This window comes from Monodelphis domestica, chromosome 2, assembly GCF_027887165.1.
Source record: "Monodelphis domestica isolate mMonDom1 chromosome 2, mMonDom1.pri, whole genome shotgun sequence".
NCBI classification, from domain to species: Eukaryota; Metazoa; Chordata; class Mammalia; order Didelphimorphia; family Didelphidae; genus Monodelphis; species Monodelphis domestica.
Window position 1 is genome coordinate 484,440,623 of NC_077228.1, and position 16,745 is coordinate 484,457,367.

Consider the following 16,745-nt stretch of genomic DNA (forward strand, 5'->3'; position numbering starts at 1 on the left):
CCTCAAAAGATCTTTGCTTTTACCTAGGAAAAACAGTAGCCCTGGACTCATTTGCCTCAGAGATTTACTGATTTGCCTAGCCAATTTTCACAAATTCTCAATAGAGATCTGTAAACTATAACATTCAAAGAAAGTAAATTGGTGCATTTTGTGAATGATATTCTTCTTGCATCCCCAAATGCTAAGGTGTGTGTGAAAGATAACAAGAGTCTTTTGTTAGAATTATATAAGCATGAGCATAAAATCTCCAAGGCAAAATTACAATGGGTTTTGCCTCAAGTACAATATCTTGGTTTTGTGTTATCAGAGGGTTCAAGAAGTAACACACAGAAGTAATGAATGCTGGAGGGGATGTGGCAAAGTAGGGACACTAATTCATTGCTGGTGGAGTTGTGAATTGATCCAACCATTCTGGAGGGCAATTTGGAACTATGCCCAAATGGCGATAAAAGACTGTCTGCCTTTTGACCCAGCCATAGCACTGCTGGGTTTGTACCCCAAAGAGATAATAAGGAAAAAGACTTGTACAAGAATATTCATAGCTGCGCTCTTTGTGGTGGCCAAAAATTGGAAAATGAGGGGATGCCCTTCAATTGGGGAATGGCTGAACAAATTGTGGTATATATTGGTGATGGAATACTATTGTGCTAAAAGGAATAATAAAGTGGAGGAATTCCATGGAGACTGGAACAACCTCCAGGAAGTGATGCAAAGCGAAAGGAGCAGAACCAGGAAAACATTGTACACAGAGACTGATACATTGTGGTACAATCGAAGGTAATGGACTTCTCCACTAGTGGCAATGCAATGTCCCTAAACAATCTGCAGGGATCTAAAAAACATTATCCACGAGCAGAAGAAAAACTGTGGGAGTAAAAACACCAATGAAAAGCAACTGCTTGACTATAGGGGTAGAGGGGATATGACTGAGGAGAGACTCTAAATGAACACTCTCATGCAAATACCAACAACATGGAAATGGGTTTGAGTCAAGAACACATGTGATACCCAGTGAAATCGCGCGTGGACTATGGGAGAGGTGGTGGGAGGGGGGAAGGGAAGAAAAGAAAATGATCTTTGTTTCCAATGAATAATGTTTGGAAATGACCAAATAAAAATTAAAAATTAAATTAAAAAAAAAAAGAAATAACACACAGAAAAGAATAGCAGATATCCAGAAACTGAGTGCTCCTAAGACCAAAGAGTGACTCAGAGCTGTTCTTGGAACAACTGGATTCTGTAGAGTCTACAGTGTAGACCGTGGATACCTGTATATAGTGAACTAACAAAATGTCTTAACATTTAACCAGGAATATAGAACCTGAACCTCTGAAAATAAATCCTGAACATCTGCAAACCTTAAATAAGCTTAAAGAAGCCATTTTATCTGCTTTGGGTATCCTAGACTACAAAACCATTCCAACTATTTGTTAATGAAACTAAAGGCATTGCTTCTGGCTGGGGTACTGACCCAGACTTTTGGACAAAGTTATCGTCCAATTGGATATTATAGTTGTCAGCTTGATCCAATAGCTGCAGGTACAGTTCCTTGTCTAAGGGGTATAACAGCTGCAGCAATGTTAGTCCAAAAGTCATCGGATTTAGTTTTTGGACGTCCATTGACTGTATATTGTTCACATCAAATAGAAGCACTAATGAGGAAATTTTGTACTCGAGCTTATTCAGATCAATGAATTTATAAGTATGAAGAGTAACACTGCAGGAATCGGGATCAGAAGGGGAGTGATGGATTAACACACACCGTCCACCTGTGTGATGTTATCCATTATCTATACTACTTCCTTAAGATGATTTTGATTGTAGGAAAGTTCAGTCTCCTGGCAGCTTCAAGTCTCCCTCTCTCCTCCAGAGAAGAAATCCAACTGCTCCCAGAAACTGTGTGATCAGTTCCTTAGTTCCTGAGAGCCCTAGAATGTTGGCCTGCAGATCTCTTGCTTTCAACTTGTTCCTGCTAAAAATCCCTTACAACACAGTGCAGGAAATTTTCAAATTAATACTGTTAGTGGTAGTTGTCATATTATTGGAATTCATACTGGGGTACAAACTATATTTAATAGTTGGTAAAATGTTAGCTAAGAAGAAAAGAGAACTAGATAACAAACAAAAGTCAGGCTAGCATATTTGGAAGACTTCATTGAGCGATTAACTGAAACAATCTCAAAACAAAATGAGATAACTAATTTCTCAAACCTGATTCTACCAAACCTACAAAGACAACAACTGATTATACCATAACAGCTGAACCAAAAAAAAAATGATACTACTTTTCCCCCTCTTCGTGAGGTGCCAACATTTACTCCTGAACATGAATTAGTAAATGTTAAGACAACATAGGCCTTTCACACCTGTTGATATGGAAGAAAATAGAGAGAATCTGCAAACAGTGCAACCCCACATCGTTAGACTTTGAATTTTTAAAGGACGAACTTTTAACTAAAAGGGAGGAGAAAATAAAATAACACAGAGTGGGGAGCTGTGCAGTGGCCTCAAATGGACCCGAAATGGGATGTAAATAATCTATTACATTACAATTGATACAAGTGAGGCAATCAGTGTTGAATGCAATGAAGGTATGCTCAGACAGGCCAGGGAACTGGAGCAAGTTTGAAAAATTAAGGCAAGAAATTGGAGAGAATCCATCTACATTCATGGGAAGATTAATAGAGCTTGGGGAAAGGTACATAGAGTTAGACATTTCTAGAGAAAGGGAAATTTGCCACCTATTCAGACAGTTTGTAAAGAACTGCTGCACAGTAGTTAAAATTTTTTTCAAACTTCACTTTCACAACTGGATGGAGATGAACCTAGATGAATTAAGATGAGTTGCTATGTATGTGTATGTGGGAATCAGGAAAAATGAGATGATAATACAGAAATAGTGGAAGAATTAAGGAAAAAATAAGGATATTAAAAAGGAAACTGGATAAAGTTGAGAAAGAAAACTGTTGCATTAGCTGCTGTTAGGGATCAAAGACAATTTACGAATCAAAAACAATACAATAACCAAGCATCAACATGCTATATGTGTGGCAAAAAGGGACATCTAATGCATAATAGTAGATGCTGGAGCCAAATTTTCAGCAATTTTAGCAATAATGGGGGCAATTTCAGAAATGGCAACAGTTACAACCAAGGCAATTTTAGAAATGGAAATGGTAGATAAAATTATGAAAACAATAACCAAAGTAGTAACCAAGATCAAGCACATGAATTTTTGCAACATATTAGGAATGGGGCACATCCAACAAATAATCAAACTCAAAAGGTAAATAATCCTCAAAGAGAAGAATCTCAGAAAGGGGTACATGGTCCATTATGAAGGTATAACAGGGGAGAAAGGACTATAGAATCAGATACTGAAAAATTTCATTTTCCAGACTCAGAAATATTAATGCCAATTATCCCATTCATTCTCCCCTGATTAGCACAGAATCTCACATTATTTTAAAATTGTCTTCTGGATACTGGGGCATCAAGATAGGTTTTAATGACTACACCTGATTCAAATTGTAATTCAATAGGCTCAATGAAAGTTGTAGGAATTTCAGGAACTCCTTTTGAAGTCAAAAAGCTGCCACCAAGAATGTAAAGAGGGTACCTATCAGCTGAAGTTGAGAATCAAGAATGAACTGGACAACTAGACAACTATTATTTTTAAGGACAGTGGACTGCAACTAGAGATTATTTGCAAGGACAGTGCACTATTGAGGACTACAAAGACTGGATTATTTCAAGGACACTGAACTTTACATTTTTTAGAGTTTTGATTTTTGTACATAAAGGTTTGATTTTAAAAATTGAATGAATAATACTATATATATGTTAGGATGTCTGTTTAAAAATTATTAATGTATAAAATAATATATTAATAACATATTAAATAGTAATATTAATAAATAAAATAAGGAAATAAAAATAGACAATAATGAATCAATAATAAAATAATAAATATGCTAAAATATAAATATTAAAATATTTTTTAAAATATCACACTTCAGGGGGAATGTTATTATATGTAAATAATGTAATAATGTATATATAATGTTGCATTTTTACATAGTAACTAAGTTGAATTTGAATTATTTTGTTTTTGTAAAAGTATAGATTAGAAGCATGTTGTTTTTGTAAATGTAAATACCTGTAACTAAATATCTATGAAATATGTGACTTGCATAATTGTAAATATCTGTAACTGTAAATATCTATGAAATATGTGACTTCATTTTGCAAGATGTTTTACTTTCTTCCTCTAACTATCCCTGTTTTAATTTTAGAATGTTGAGTTAGGTTAATTGATTCATTGAGGAGATGGGTCTCCCAATGAATCACAGAGGGCATTGTTGTGATAAGAATTTATTTAGCTTTCATTAAGAACAGGTTTCAGGTGAGGGAAAGGGTTTGTCCACTTTTATGCTGTTCCCTTTAAGAGGGAAGACACACAAAATTTGCAGGTCACTTTAAGAGGTCTAGGATAAAGGAGAAGCATTTGGAGAATTCTGGGCCTATCTCTTGGACTTCCTCTTGAGAGCAGGTTACTGTGTCTTTCCTCTGAGAGAAAAATAAGATTTTAGTGATACTATTTATTTGAGAGTGGAGATATAAAACTGAGAAGAGTGTATTTACTGAGAGTTTTTTCCCTCTTCACCAGAGGAGGAGCTGAAAAGCAGTTTTTGAGTTTGGTTTGGAGGGAAGGGAGACTTAACTGTAAGAAGGCCTGCTTCTTCTCTGACTTATGAAGAGAGAGAAACTATTTCAACTTCTCTCTCAAGATTATACAAGTTACTTTAGGAATTTAATATATATTTATAGTTCATCCTTTTAGCATAGCTTAATAAGATAGTAGTTAATTTTTAGTCAGAGAGTATAGATCAGTGCAGGTCCACCTCGGTGGACAAGAAGCTCCATGAGGAGCAGTTTGTGGAAGTTGTTTTATTTAGAAATCTTAGTATTAGGTTTAAGAGATTCCTGTCCTATTCCTAAATCCTGTCTCCTGTCTCTGCCTCTCCTCATAGAAATAAAGAAGAGTTGGATCAAACTGCTTCCTGCCATCCATCCACTGCCTATGTATCAGTTTAACCACTGGTAACTTTATTATACTTATAACAGCTGGGCATTACCAATCGTCCAGCAATACCTGTTATTCAATACCAACAGTAAGATCAATATATCAAGTTATCAATAATAGTCTGGTTATCAATATACCAGCTATTATTTACCTATTACATCAAAGCAAAGTTTTTTTTTTATAATTAAAGCAGCTAGAATATGTTTCATTAAGTGATTAATTAGCTGTCACCCTGAACAGAGTTGGTTAAAAATAGCCATGAAAATTGTTTACAAATTCTATCTTAGAACAAACCTTTCTTTTCATCTTGACATTTTAAGTTCATCAAGAATCTTGTGTATTGCTTCACAATCTTAACTTATTCCTGACCTTCTAAGGTTTTAATACAATCTGAGCTATAAAATCTATAGATTATTTCTTCCCTCTCAGATATACCCACAGATAAAAATTGAAGAACATAACTTGGCCAGTAGGTGATAAAAACAAAACAAAACTGCTCAAGCAAATGTTCTTTGATTCATGCTTTATATTTCCTTTGCTAAGTTTGGTTGCAGCAGGCCTACCAAACATGATCTTTATGGAGATATTTAAACCAAGGCATAGTTTTCATTATAACAAAGGAAAAAATACAGCTAAAGTAACTGATTCATTGGAGTTATTTACCCTACTCCTTGTGAAACCTTTTCCAGAAGTCTTCAGTGACTGTTGAGAAGAAGTTATATCTTCCAAGTTATTCAAGCAGTTGGTAGAATGAGTTTCTACAGATTGGACCTGCATTGGACCTGCTAAGAAAACAAAATACTTAATAACATACTTTCACTCATTTAGCTACTTAATCTGTGAGTTAATCTTATGCTCACAAAATTCATTTACACTCTTTATGTTTATGTGTATAAACATATATCCCAAAATTCTTAGTCTCATTAGGCAGTAGTATTGTTAGTGGATACTGTCCTACAGTGTCAGATACTAATTTTGGGAATTTAAGCTAGTGAGAATCTGCATAAAAGGAGTAAGATTATCTGGCTTCTCTTTATGTAATCTAAAAATACCTCAATAAAATTTTATTTAAAAAATAAACCAGCAATACAAATAAATAATAGTCACATTCTATTAGGAGGAGACAACATACCTGGAAAGTTTCTAGTTGCAGGTAAAAAGGCATAGTCTACTGGTCCTAATGAGGAAACCAATTTATTTCAGAAAACTTAAGCTAGGCTTCCCAGGCATCTGGGTAGCTCAGTGGATTGAGAGCCAGGCCTAGAGATAGGAGGTTCTAGATTCAAATCTGGCCTCAGACACTTCCTTGCTGTGTGACCCTGGGCAAGTCACTTAACCCCCATTGCTTAGACCTTACCACGCTTCTGCCTTGGAGCCAATACACAGTAGTGATTCTAAGACAGAAGGTAAGGGTTAAAAAAAAAAGTCTTCCAAATTTAGACCACAATAGCTCCTATAATCTCTTTTATTCCAGGGTCTATTCCAATTTAGGTGAAATCCCAGAAACCTCACCCCAATCCTCTCCAAAACCAGCTCTTATAAAGAGATTGGCACTTTTGAACTTCTTAGAATGTGTTTGAAAAGATAGCAATTTAGTCACTAGCAGCTATGGCTAATAAAGACATAAATGTAGAACATGAGTCGTAGCCCTGCCTGTTCTGTATAGATCATTTGCATGCCAATCAAAGAGGATCTTGGGAGCAGAAAGACCTTAGTTAACTCCCACATAGTTCCTTCAGAGTTCAGCAAGACCAAGGCCTGCAACTCACTTTCCCATGAACTTGTCATAGAATTAATTCTTAAGATCCACATTCAGGACATCCATAGGTATGGAAGGAGCTCTGGACTATCTTTCTCATAAAATTTGACCAGTGACCCATCAGTTCATTTGTGTGTCTACACTATTCATAATCTGACTGATCAAAAAGAGTCATGTTAAATTTGGACATCTTGACCTACTTGGCAATTTCAGCTGCTCTGAAATACTATTTCCTAAGCTTAATTGCACTTGCATATGAAGGATTTGTACTAACATAAATGATTATCAATCAGAGGTCCAAGATTTGCTAAAAGGTCTACCCATGGGGGAAACCCCATGTTAGTGTGATTTTGCAAAAGCTATAACTAAGGTAACACTTGGTCAGTAAGCTGAAATTTAGAAGAATATTATTTGTATTCTTGTAGGAAAAAGGTACTGTCCAAGAATGGATGCTTACTGAAATTGTAAAAAGTACTGTCCAAGGCTGAAGGATGCTTATTGGAATTGTTACTCCTTCCACTAGGCTATTTAAAATTTTTTCTCTACCATACTCCTGGATAGAAAGAGTAGCTTTCTCCCATTCTTTCATGTGTACCTTGGAAATCAAACAAATCAGTTTGATTTATTTTGTTGTCTATATCTAAATGAAGGAGAAAATGTTAATGATGCAGATTAAATTTAAAGATGTCATGTGTTAGTTACCAGCATAAGACTGAATTTGCCCTTTCCTGACTAATATTGTTAACCAGGGGCTTCCCTAGGTAATAAAGACCATCTTTAGTAGAATATGATAACCCAGGCTGCCAACATGACCCAGACTGCCAGGGTTGAGGGCCCTAAAAGTCAGTATAGGTCATCCATATGCTAAGGATTTAACCTAGAAAGTCTATAGGCCTAAAGATTCTGAGAGTCAACTGGAACCATCCACAAGCTCCAGATAAGAATTTTAGGAAATTTGCAAATGAGAATGCAATGGCTAGTGACAGTAGATAACCTAAAACACACCCTGTTTATTTATGATGTGCCAAATTGACCTATGATGCTCAAAGAGTGATGGGAAAGGTTATTACGCAGGTGGTCAGCCAGTACCCCATTGTTGGAGTACATGGAATCTATGCTTTGTATGTTACCAAAAGATAATATGTGTTGTGTTCTTGTTGTTTTATACTTCTTTGCTAAATATGCCTTATTGCTATATATGCTAATATGTTAACTATATGTAGTACTGTTAGATTTGCTATGTATTTGATTTCTGCTCTTAAGCCTGAGACCCCTGTGTTTGGTCTGTAGTGTACATTTTTTTGTATGTATGCTATTGCTTTATGTGTACTATGTATCCTTTTTCTTCAAATATACTTAATACATACAAAAATCTTAATGCAGTTTTAATAGTTTAAAAGTGGTAGTTCAGACATTTTTCAATCATGTCTAATTCTTCATGACCCCATTTGGTCTTTTCTTGGCAGAGATACTAGAGTGGTTTGCCCTTTCCTTCTCCAGCTCACTTTATAGATGAGGAAACTAAGGCAAAGAGGGTTAAGTGAATTGCCCAGGGTCACATAGCTAGTGTGTCTGAAGCCAGATGAATCTTCTAACCTCAGGCCTGGCACTATTTCCATTGTACCACCTAGCTACACTAGCAGTAGTGTCAAACTCAAATAGAAATGGGGGCCACTAAACCATCCATAAGGATCCCTGCAGGCTAAAGATTGACTTGGTAATATGTAATATCTATATTTTATTTTTATTTATTTTGTTAACTGTTGCCCGATTACATTTTAAAAATCTGGTTTGGGGCTGTACTCAGGATCCTTATGAGTTTTATGTGGCCGACAGGGCCCTGTATTTGACCCGTTGACTTAAAGGACACCCTTTATACTGAATATTCTGGATAAATAGCAATATTTGTATCATAAGATCAGTGACAGTTTAGGACATGAGCATATGAACTCTTCCCATGTATCAGATATGATCTTCAATGGCTGCAAGTCTTCACTGGGGGAAGAATATCAAGAAACTAGCACTTTTGTGCAGGCCAGGACGAAGTGCAAAGTCAGATTTGTTGCTGGCAGATATGCATAATAAAAGTAAGTTTGTAGAATAGCAGCAAAAGCTAACAGACCTTCCTGTGTTGCCTAGCACTCGGTTTTGTTTCTAGGTATCTGGGAACATGAAAGAAAGGAGCCTTATAAACCACTTCCATCCAATGGGATTTTGTTGGAGAGACTCTGACATGGATTTGGGACTACAGCTTAATAATTAAGGATTTAACCAAGGGTACAGGGATTTTCTAACCCTAAGTCCAAAAGTTGATTAGTACCTCAAGTGGCACTAGTAATAAAGTTGTCAAAGTAGACTTCATTTTAGCCTGGATGATTCAGTCAAATTTGACTGCCTAGCTGGATGTGGGGTTCATCACTTTAGCCTACACACTAATTGAGCTTCTTAGGAAGCAGATTACTATTTACTATATCCCAGTATATGGGCAGCTATGGCCTGGAGTCATATCTATTTACCTCAGTTTCCTCATCTGAAAAAATTAGCTGGAGAAAAATGGCAAACCATTCTCAATATTTTTGCCCAAAAAACCCACAAACCCATATAAAGTCACAAAGAGTCAGACACAACCGAAAATGACTGCACAACAATATATGGTAGCAGAAAGCAGCCCAGTGACACCAAAATGTCACCCAGCAGAAAGGAGCATGGTAACATCAGAAGAGGATTGAAATTGGTATTTTAGTATCCCAGGGACCTTCGTATAGGGATCAGAGTTCCTCAGATAGTACACAGTATTTAAGCCACTATAAAGGCATATTTTTTCATTGTAAATTGGTATTCTGGTGACTTGTCTCTTGTGACTTAGTGTAAATCATTTCTGAAGCCTACCAAAACTAACACTAGCACTTCAAATACCTCCATGAGAACAAATGTGAAATCACCCCAGTAGCTCTATTAGATCTCCAGTCTGAGCAACCATTGTCACTTTTTAACTATGTTCAACCATTTGCCCCCTTTTTTCTTTGTCATTTGATATATTTTCAATTTTATACCTTTTTTATATCCTATATAATTATTCCTTCTATACTTCCCATTTTTGTCCAACTTTTTCAAATTAAAGCAGTATCTTTATATTTCTTTTTATATTGACACTTATAAAACCCTTCTTTAAGGAAGAGAGACATTGCCACTTACAGTCTTCATCAGCAAGAAAGAAGGACTCAAGTGTTCTTTCTGGAAGTGGAGGAGGAGGGGATGAAGAACGATCCTGATGTATCTCTGAGATGAAGAAAGAACAAAAAAGTGTTTTAATTAAAAATTCTGTCTTAGTTTAAATCATTTAAATCCTAGATGAACATGATTTATTATAGTTAGGGCAACAATTTGCAACTCATAGATAATAAATATTTGTTCATAAGATATTAAAGCCTCAAGGATGTTCTACCTACATTGCTCCAGTCCATGAGCCAAAATAGTAGCTTCTTTCCAATATTTTTGTCATTCAACAACTATTTACCAAAACATTTAGTCTATGCCAAGTGCTGTGTTGTGCTAATCCAGTTTAAGTTCCATTCTTAGACTATATGCTCCAAGAGAAGAAGGAGCTAGACTTCTCTTTATGAGACTTCTAGCATGGTGATAAGTACAGTAAAGCAAGTTTAAAAATTCTATTAGTGACTGAAATATAACTAAATATGAGTATAGTGGTTCCCCATCTTTCCAAGCATGAAGACTTTTTAATGTAAAAAGATTTTTTGACTGTCACATGACAGTTATTGCTATTGATATCTATTGAAAGCTGAAATATGAAGTCAGCCATGCCCTTAAATGAATTTGCATTTTATTAATCACTTCATCTCTGGAAGGAGGCTTGTTGAAACAAGTATAATAGATTTAAGGTCAGGAATACCTGGATTCCAAGTCAAGATAGACTTGGGCACTAGCTAAACTTTTAGGACACACAAATGAGATCATGTAAATCATTATATAAACATCTGTTGTATGCTTGAAAAATTGTCAACACAAGATACTTATTTACAAAAGGTATGTTCACATATATTGAGTTATGCTGCATATTTTTGGAGCTCAGTAAATATTAAAATTTTATTGCTTGGGGGACATGTTGATTTTCAACCCCTTCATTTCTGAAATAAGCTTTTAAAGTTTTCTTATCTGTGCCTTATAGTCAGGGAAAGCATACTGGGACTATTTACTTCAAATGTTGAAAACTGCAATCTTCCTGTTTGCCAATAGAAGATACTTTGTGGAATTCAAGTCAACAAATATCTATGTACCATTGCCAGGCTAATTTTCCAAAAAAATTCCATCATGTCAGCACCTGATTAGGAACCCATGATGATTCTCTTTTACATACTACAATAAATCCAAACTTCTCTTCCTAGTTTTCAGAAACTCCTTATCTCTGGCTTCCTTTCCCAGTAATTCAGTCAATTCAATTTCTTCACTGTTAACTGTCCCAAATTTGGTCATTCTTGTCTCCTTGCCTTTATTCTGTTGCCTCACCTGGGGTGTCTCCTCTGCACTGCTTACCTAAATGTCTTCTTTCAAGCCCCACTTCAAAGCCTACCCCTACTTTACACATTCAGAGAACTGTGGGAGTAGAAATGCAAAAGAAAAACAACTGCTTGGTCACATGGATGGTGATATGATTGGGGATGGAGACATCACCCTTGTGCAATTATCAATGATATGGAAATAGGTCTTGATCAATGACACATGTAAAACCCAGTGGAATTGCTCATTGGCTACAGGAGGGAGTAGGAAGGGGGAGGGAAAGAACATGAATCATGTAACTATGGAAAAATATTCTAAATTAAATAAAATTTTCCAAATTAAAAAGCCTATCCCTTCTATGCATTCATCTCCAACTAATTACTGTCTATAGTAATTTCTGCTTTCCCTAAATTCCTACTGTACTTGCAGTCAGCACAAAAAAATAGGTCATGTGTTTTAAGCATCTACATATATAAATATAAGCAATTGGCTCCCCTTCCAGATCCTTTACAGTTTAACAAAGTGTGAAACCTGTGTTAGCTGCTTAGTGCTTATTTGATAAGGTCTGAACAATCTGCATAGAAAACTTCAACCACTTCCTTTTCCTGGTCTTTCAATTCCTTTGTGTTGTGTGAGACACAAGCAATATTGGGAAAACACTCAAAGAACTGGAAATGGGGAACAAAGAGTGAGTCAAAAATGCAGCTGTGTGACCAGGATTCTGAGAGATCCAGAGACACCTATACATCGATATAAAACTGACACATGAAAACATGTTTCATTTTTTATTACTGAAGAGAGTACTCACTTTGCTTAGGTTACAAATCCAACTGAGTTTGAAAAAGGTGTGCCCCAAAATGGGTATTCAATGCTCTTCCTGGGCAAATGTGCTAATTAAGGAAAAAACATAATTGGGCAAACACTAGGAATGTAACTGCATTTGACCCTTAACTACTGTGAAAATTCATCCCACTGTCATGTTTTCACACTATCTAGAGCAGAAGTGTGTCAATAGGTTGTTCTGCCCACGGTTTGTTGTAGTGTAACATCTTCGTCGTAGTCTAACATCAAATATCTTAAGAGTATCCTTAATGTTTAGGTAGTCTATCAGCAGCATGTAACAATTACATTCTGAGTTCTCAAGCAGAGGCAGTCTTTTGCCAGGACTTTCGTGGCTGTCAGTTATTTTTTGTCATTTATTTTGGCCCATTGTTGTTTTAAGTTAGGAAATGGAATCGCAACACTGAATACTGTAGAGATGCATTTTGCTTTGTAGATGCACTTTGACTAAGTTTGACCCTCCTGCCTAAACCCTTTCCATTCTTCCTCATCCCAGAACTATGCAATGAAATGGCCAAAAGATTTGCAACATTTCATTTGAAATCGAATCAGGAAAAAGGGTAATAATGAACAGAGAACTTCAATTTTTAATCCTGCCTATAGGGTGGGATAGGGAAATGGGAGTGGTGGGAAGGACCTTATAAGCTAAGAGGAGATCTTAACCTGGGGTCTATAAGCTTACTGTTTTTTAAAAAAAAAATCTTTTGATAACTATTTCAATATAATTAGTTTCCTTTGTAATCCTACGTGTTTTCTACATCTAAAAACATCTTGAGAAGGACTCCTTAGGTTTCAGACGGCTGGAGGGGTCCATGAAACAAACAAAAAAAAAAGGTTAAAAATCCCAGGATGAGGGTAATCAAAAATATCACCTCTGGCTCTAAGGAGATATACATACATTTAGCTGTTAGAGAAACTGCACTTTTTGAAAGTAAATTACTCTTAAACATTCAGTGAATCATTTTTTAAAGACTCTCAGAAGTCTGCACTGTCAGTTAAAAATTTGTTTAATAAATAAATAAAACCCAAGACAATTTTACCTGTTTCAGGACTTCTCGGCTTCACACTCTATAAGTAAACAAAAGATAAACATTTAACATCTAGTGAAGAGGTAATAAGTGGTGTAATGGAAATATTTCCCATATCCCTAAAGAGATTGCTATAGCACAGTCTCCTAGGATTCTCTCTTTCTTCCGATTCATCAGTCACATGGAGCTGTGAAACCATTATTCTCCATTCTCACAAGTTATTTTATATTCCATTACATTACAACTGATCCAAGCAGAGGAATGTATTTCCTTCCTACTTAGAAACTCCCTCTGAAGATTTGATCAAGGAAGCTTTACTGAACTTCCTTTCTTAAAAAAAAGCATCAGGGGGCAGTTAGGTGGCTCAGTGTATTGAAAGCCAGGTCCAGAGATAGGAAGTCTTCAGTTCAAATTTGACTTCAAGCACTTCCTAGCTGGGTGACCCTGGGCAAGTCATTGCCAAGCCCTTAATGCTCTTCTGCCTTGGATCCAATACACGTATTGATTCTAAGACAGAAGGTAAGGGATTAAAAAAAAACATAAACCCAAGAATCAGATTGTTAAAAATGAAGCCTTTACTGAATTGCATTGGAATGTGTCTAACAATTTCACAGTGCTTTTAGGATAAAAGTTTCTATATTAAAGCAAGACTTTATTAATAATAAATTATTATAATATAATAACTATAATAATAATATAATAGAATAAAAGACTTATTCAATTTCATGGTGCTTCTAATACAAACAATAACATTTAATGTCTGCCTTTCTTTGTTGTAAATAAGCAATAGAAAATTTTAATGAATTTCCTAGCCTTTGTAAATGTTTGTAGACTAGCTTATAGAATTAGACAGGAATATAAAGCAGTTATACATTATTTTTCTCCCTGATTCTTAATATTCAAAGAAGCCAGAAGGTTGCTTTGAGCAGCACATCACCCCACATTTAATTTATATTGCCTATCAGAAGATTGCTATGAGGAACTACAAACTCATGAACCATTCTGTTTTTATTCAGTTAATTGTTCAAGTTTGGGTTTTTTGTTTCAAATTCCACCTCTTTCCCTGATCCACCCAACCAGAAATGATCTCTTTCCTTTGAATTTTGTCCATACTTCTCATGGTACTTATCATTATGGTTATTTTTGTCTAATCTCCGCCGCTAGATTATAAACTTGGAGATAGACACCATATCTATATTCATTTTTGTTCTCCCCATAGTGCCTAACATCATTTTGCAGATCTAAGTGCTTGAGATCAGTTGAATGAATGAATGGAGTGAATAACTGCTTAGGAATGCATAAATGAAGAATTATAATCAAATACATTCAGATGCTATGAGGCAGAAGAGATGCATTTATTTACCTTACTTGGTCTCAGTTGAAATGAGTCATCATCTCTCTCTGTTTCGGAAACTCCACTCCATTCCAACGAGGTCCCAATTTTCAGTCTCACAGGTGAAGACTGTGGTTTGGACGTTGTCTCTGAAAAGTTTCCTGTAATCCATTAAATATGACTCAATTCCTGGAAGCATTTATTTCCTTGGAAGTTAAATTTTATTCAAAACTAGCACACAGAACATAAAGTTATAGATCATCTGTGTTGTGAGAGTCTTTTAGGCACTGTGTAGTCCAACTAGCCTCCCATTTACATGAGACTTATTTGGTGGCCGGAGCCATAACTGGGTTGGGCTGTGCCCCACAGAGCACATTTCCAAACATCCTCCTAATTTCTGTCCCTTTTTCTCAAAGTCTCTTGGTGCAAAAGGGTAAGAAGACCACCATCAAGCCCTCGCAAGGCCTCAGACCACCATACGCCAAGCCATTGCCAAAGCACCTCTTCCCTTTCCTCCCACTCCTCTCGACTGAATTTGTGCCAGGCACTAAAAGCTATAGCTTTTGACTGACTCTTGTCACGTCAGTCTTTTCATGCCAGACATACTTACCAGATTCCTCAGCCACAATAAAGGATTCAGGGGTTCGTTCAGGCAAAGGAGGAGGGATTTCATCATCCAACTCTGGAGAGTCTGATAATCAGAAATGCCAAAGACATAGATGCAGTCAATGGAACTGAACCATTCAAAGAAAATTCTTCTAATGCAAGTTCTTGATTGCATCACTAACAATTTTCAACCAACAAAACACCTACTTGTGATACTACCTCAGGAAAAAAAAGAAGACAAAGGAATTCACTGTATTTGATTTCATTGTAGCTCTACAGGGAGCTCACTTCATAGAATTTCAGAATTGTAAGGGACATCAGCAGTTATCTGCCCCAGTCTACCAGCTCAGAAAGGTAATGTGATATAGTTGAAAGAGAATTGGATTGATAGGCAGAAAGCTAGGATTTTAATGGTACTCCCTGGTCTTGGGGGCAATTTACCTAACCTCCTTGAGCCTCAGTTTTTTTAAAAAAATCTGGTACCTAGGATAACAAGACATGCAGTGTTCATCTTTCAAGAAATGAGATAATATATATTAAAGGGCTTTGTAAACTTTAAAGTGTTATTCAAATGTCTGCTGCTATTTTTCCATTTCTTTGAATTCTCCGATAAAACACATATTTCATGACTTTCTGGGTACTAGGTAAGTTAGTAAGACTATTAATTTGAGAGAATTGTAAGTTGTTTATGTCACTTTTCCATGAGTAAGTTTGTGTAGTCTGCATATTAAAAATAGTATTATAAAATTCCTAGCTATGTCTGTCAGTATTAAGACACAAATGTAGTAGTTTTCTTTCTTTCTTCCTTCCTTCCTTCCTTCCTTCCTTCCTTCCTTCCTTCCTTCCTTCCTTCCTTCCTTCCTTCCTTCCTTCCTTCCTTCCTTCCTTCCTTCCTTCCTTCCTTCCTTTCTTCCTTTCTTTCTTTCTTTCTTTCTTTCTTTCTTTCTTTCTTTCTTTCTTTCTTTCTTTCTTTCTTTCTTTCTTTCTTTCTTTCTTTCTTTCTTTCTTTCTTTTCTTTCTTTTCTTTCTTTTCTTTCTTTCTTTCTCTCTCTTTTTTCACCTTCTGTCTTAGAATCAATGCTAAGGATCCTTTCCAAGGCAGAAGAGTGGTAAGGGCTGGGCAACTGGGGCTAAGTGACTTGCCCAGAGTCACACAGCTAGGAAATATCTGAGGCTAGATTTGAAACCAGGACCTCCTATCTCTAGGCCTAGTGCTTTATCTATTGAGCCACCTAGCTGCCCTCGCTGCATTTCTTTCATGATAATGCGAAAGCCTATAGATATTTTCCTTATTCCTAGAGGCTAATACAATGGGGTACTAGGGTGTATTTACATTTTCCTGAAATACTTAATCATTTAGAGCCAGGGAGATGTTAAAATTGAACCATCACTAGGTGGCATATGTATAAGATAGCACAACCTCTGAAAATGAGGGTTTGTTATTTACAAATGCCTGCAATATTGCAAGTATCCAGTGAGATTTCAATTCCTAGATAACTCCAGGAATATGGGTATTTGCATCCCAGTATCTGGTAGAGTGCCAGGTACACAGTAGACACTTAGTAAATACTTATTCAT

The 16,745-nt window shown here is 36.1% G+C and overlaps 1 protein-coding gene and 1 long non-coding RNA gene across 4 annotated transcripts in view; one reads left to right on the top strand and one right to left on the bottom strand.

The window, feature by feature from the left end:
• LOC107651010 (uncharacterized) overlaps window positions 1–10,272 on the top strand; it is a 30,576-nt gene extending 20,304 nt beyond the window's left edge. Inside the window, exons 2-4 of one of the 2 annotated variants that reach the window (XR_001627306.2) lie at window positions 5,034–5,103; window positions 8,812–8,932; window positions 10,019–10,272. This is a non-coding gene — a long non-coding RNA (uncharacterized LOC107651010). The remainder of the gene's footprint in view (window positions 1–5,033; window positions 5,104–8,811; window positions 8,933–10,018) is intronic. The other variant, XR_001627308.2, reaches the window with a different exon arrangement.
• The window catches only part of PTPN22 (protein tyrosine phosphatase non-receptor type 22), a 79,143-nt gene that overhangs the window by 12,903 nt on the left and 49,495 nt on the right, over window positions 1–16,745 (bottom strand). Inside the window, exons 14-18 of one of the 2 annotated variants that reach the window (XM_016429093.2) lie at window positions 15,172–15,252; window positions 14,592–14,722; window positions 13,241–13,268; window positions 10,041–10,124; window positions 5,750–5,871 (exon numbers count right to left, since the gene is read on the bottom strand). In XM_016429093.2, coding sequence (XP_016284579.1) covers window positions 5,750–5,871; window positions 10,041–10,124; window positions 13,241–13,268; window positions 14,592–14,722; window positions 15,172–15,252 — 446 coding nt within the window. The remainder of the gene's footprint in view (window positions 1–5,749; window positions 5,872–10,040; window positions 10,125–13,240; window positions 13,269–14,591; window positions 14,723–15,171; window positions 15,253–16,745) is intronic. The other variant, XM_016429094.2, reaches the window with a different exon arrangement.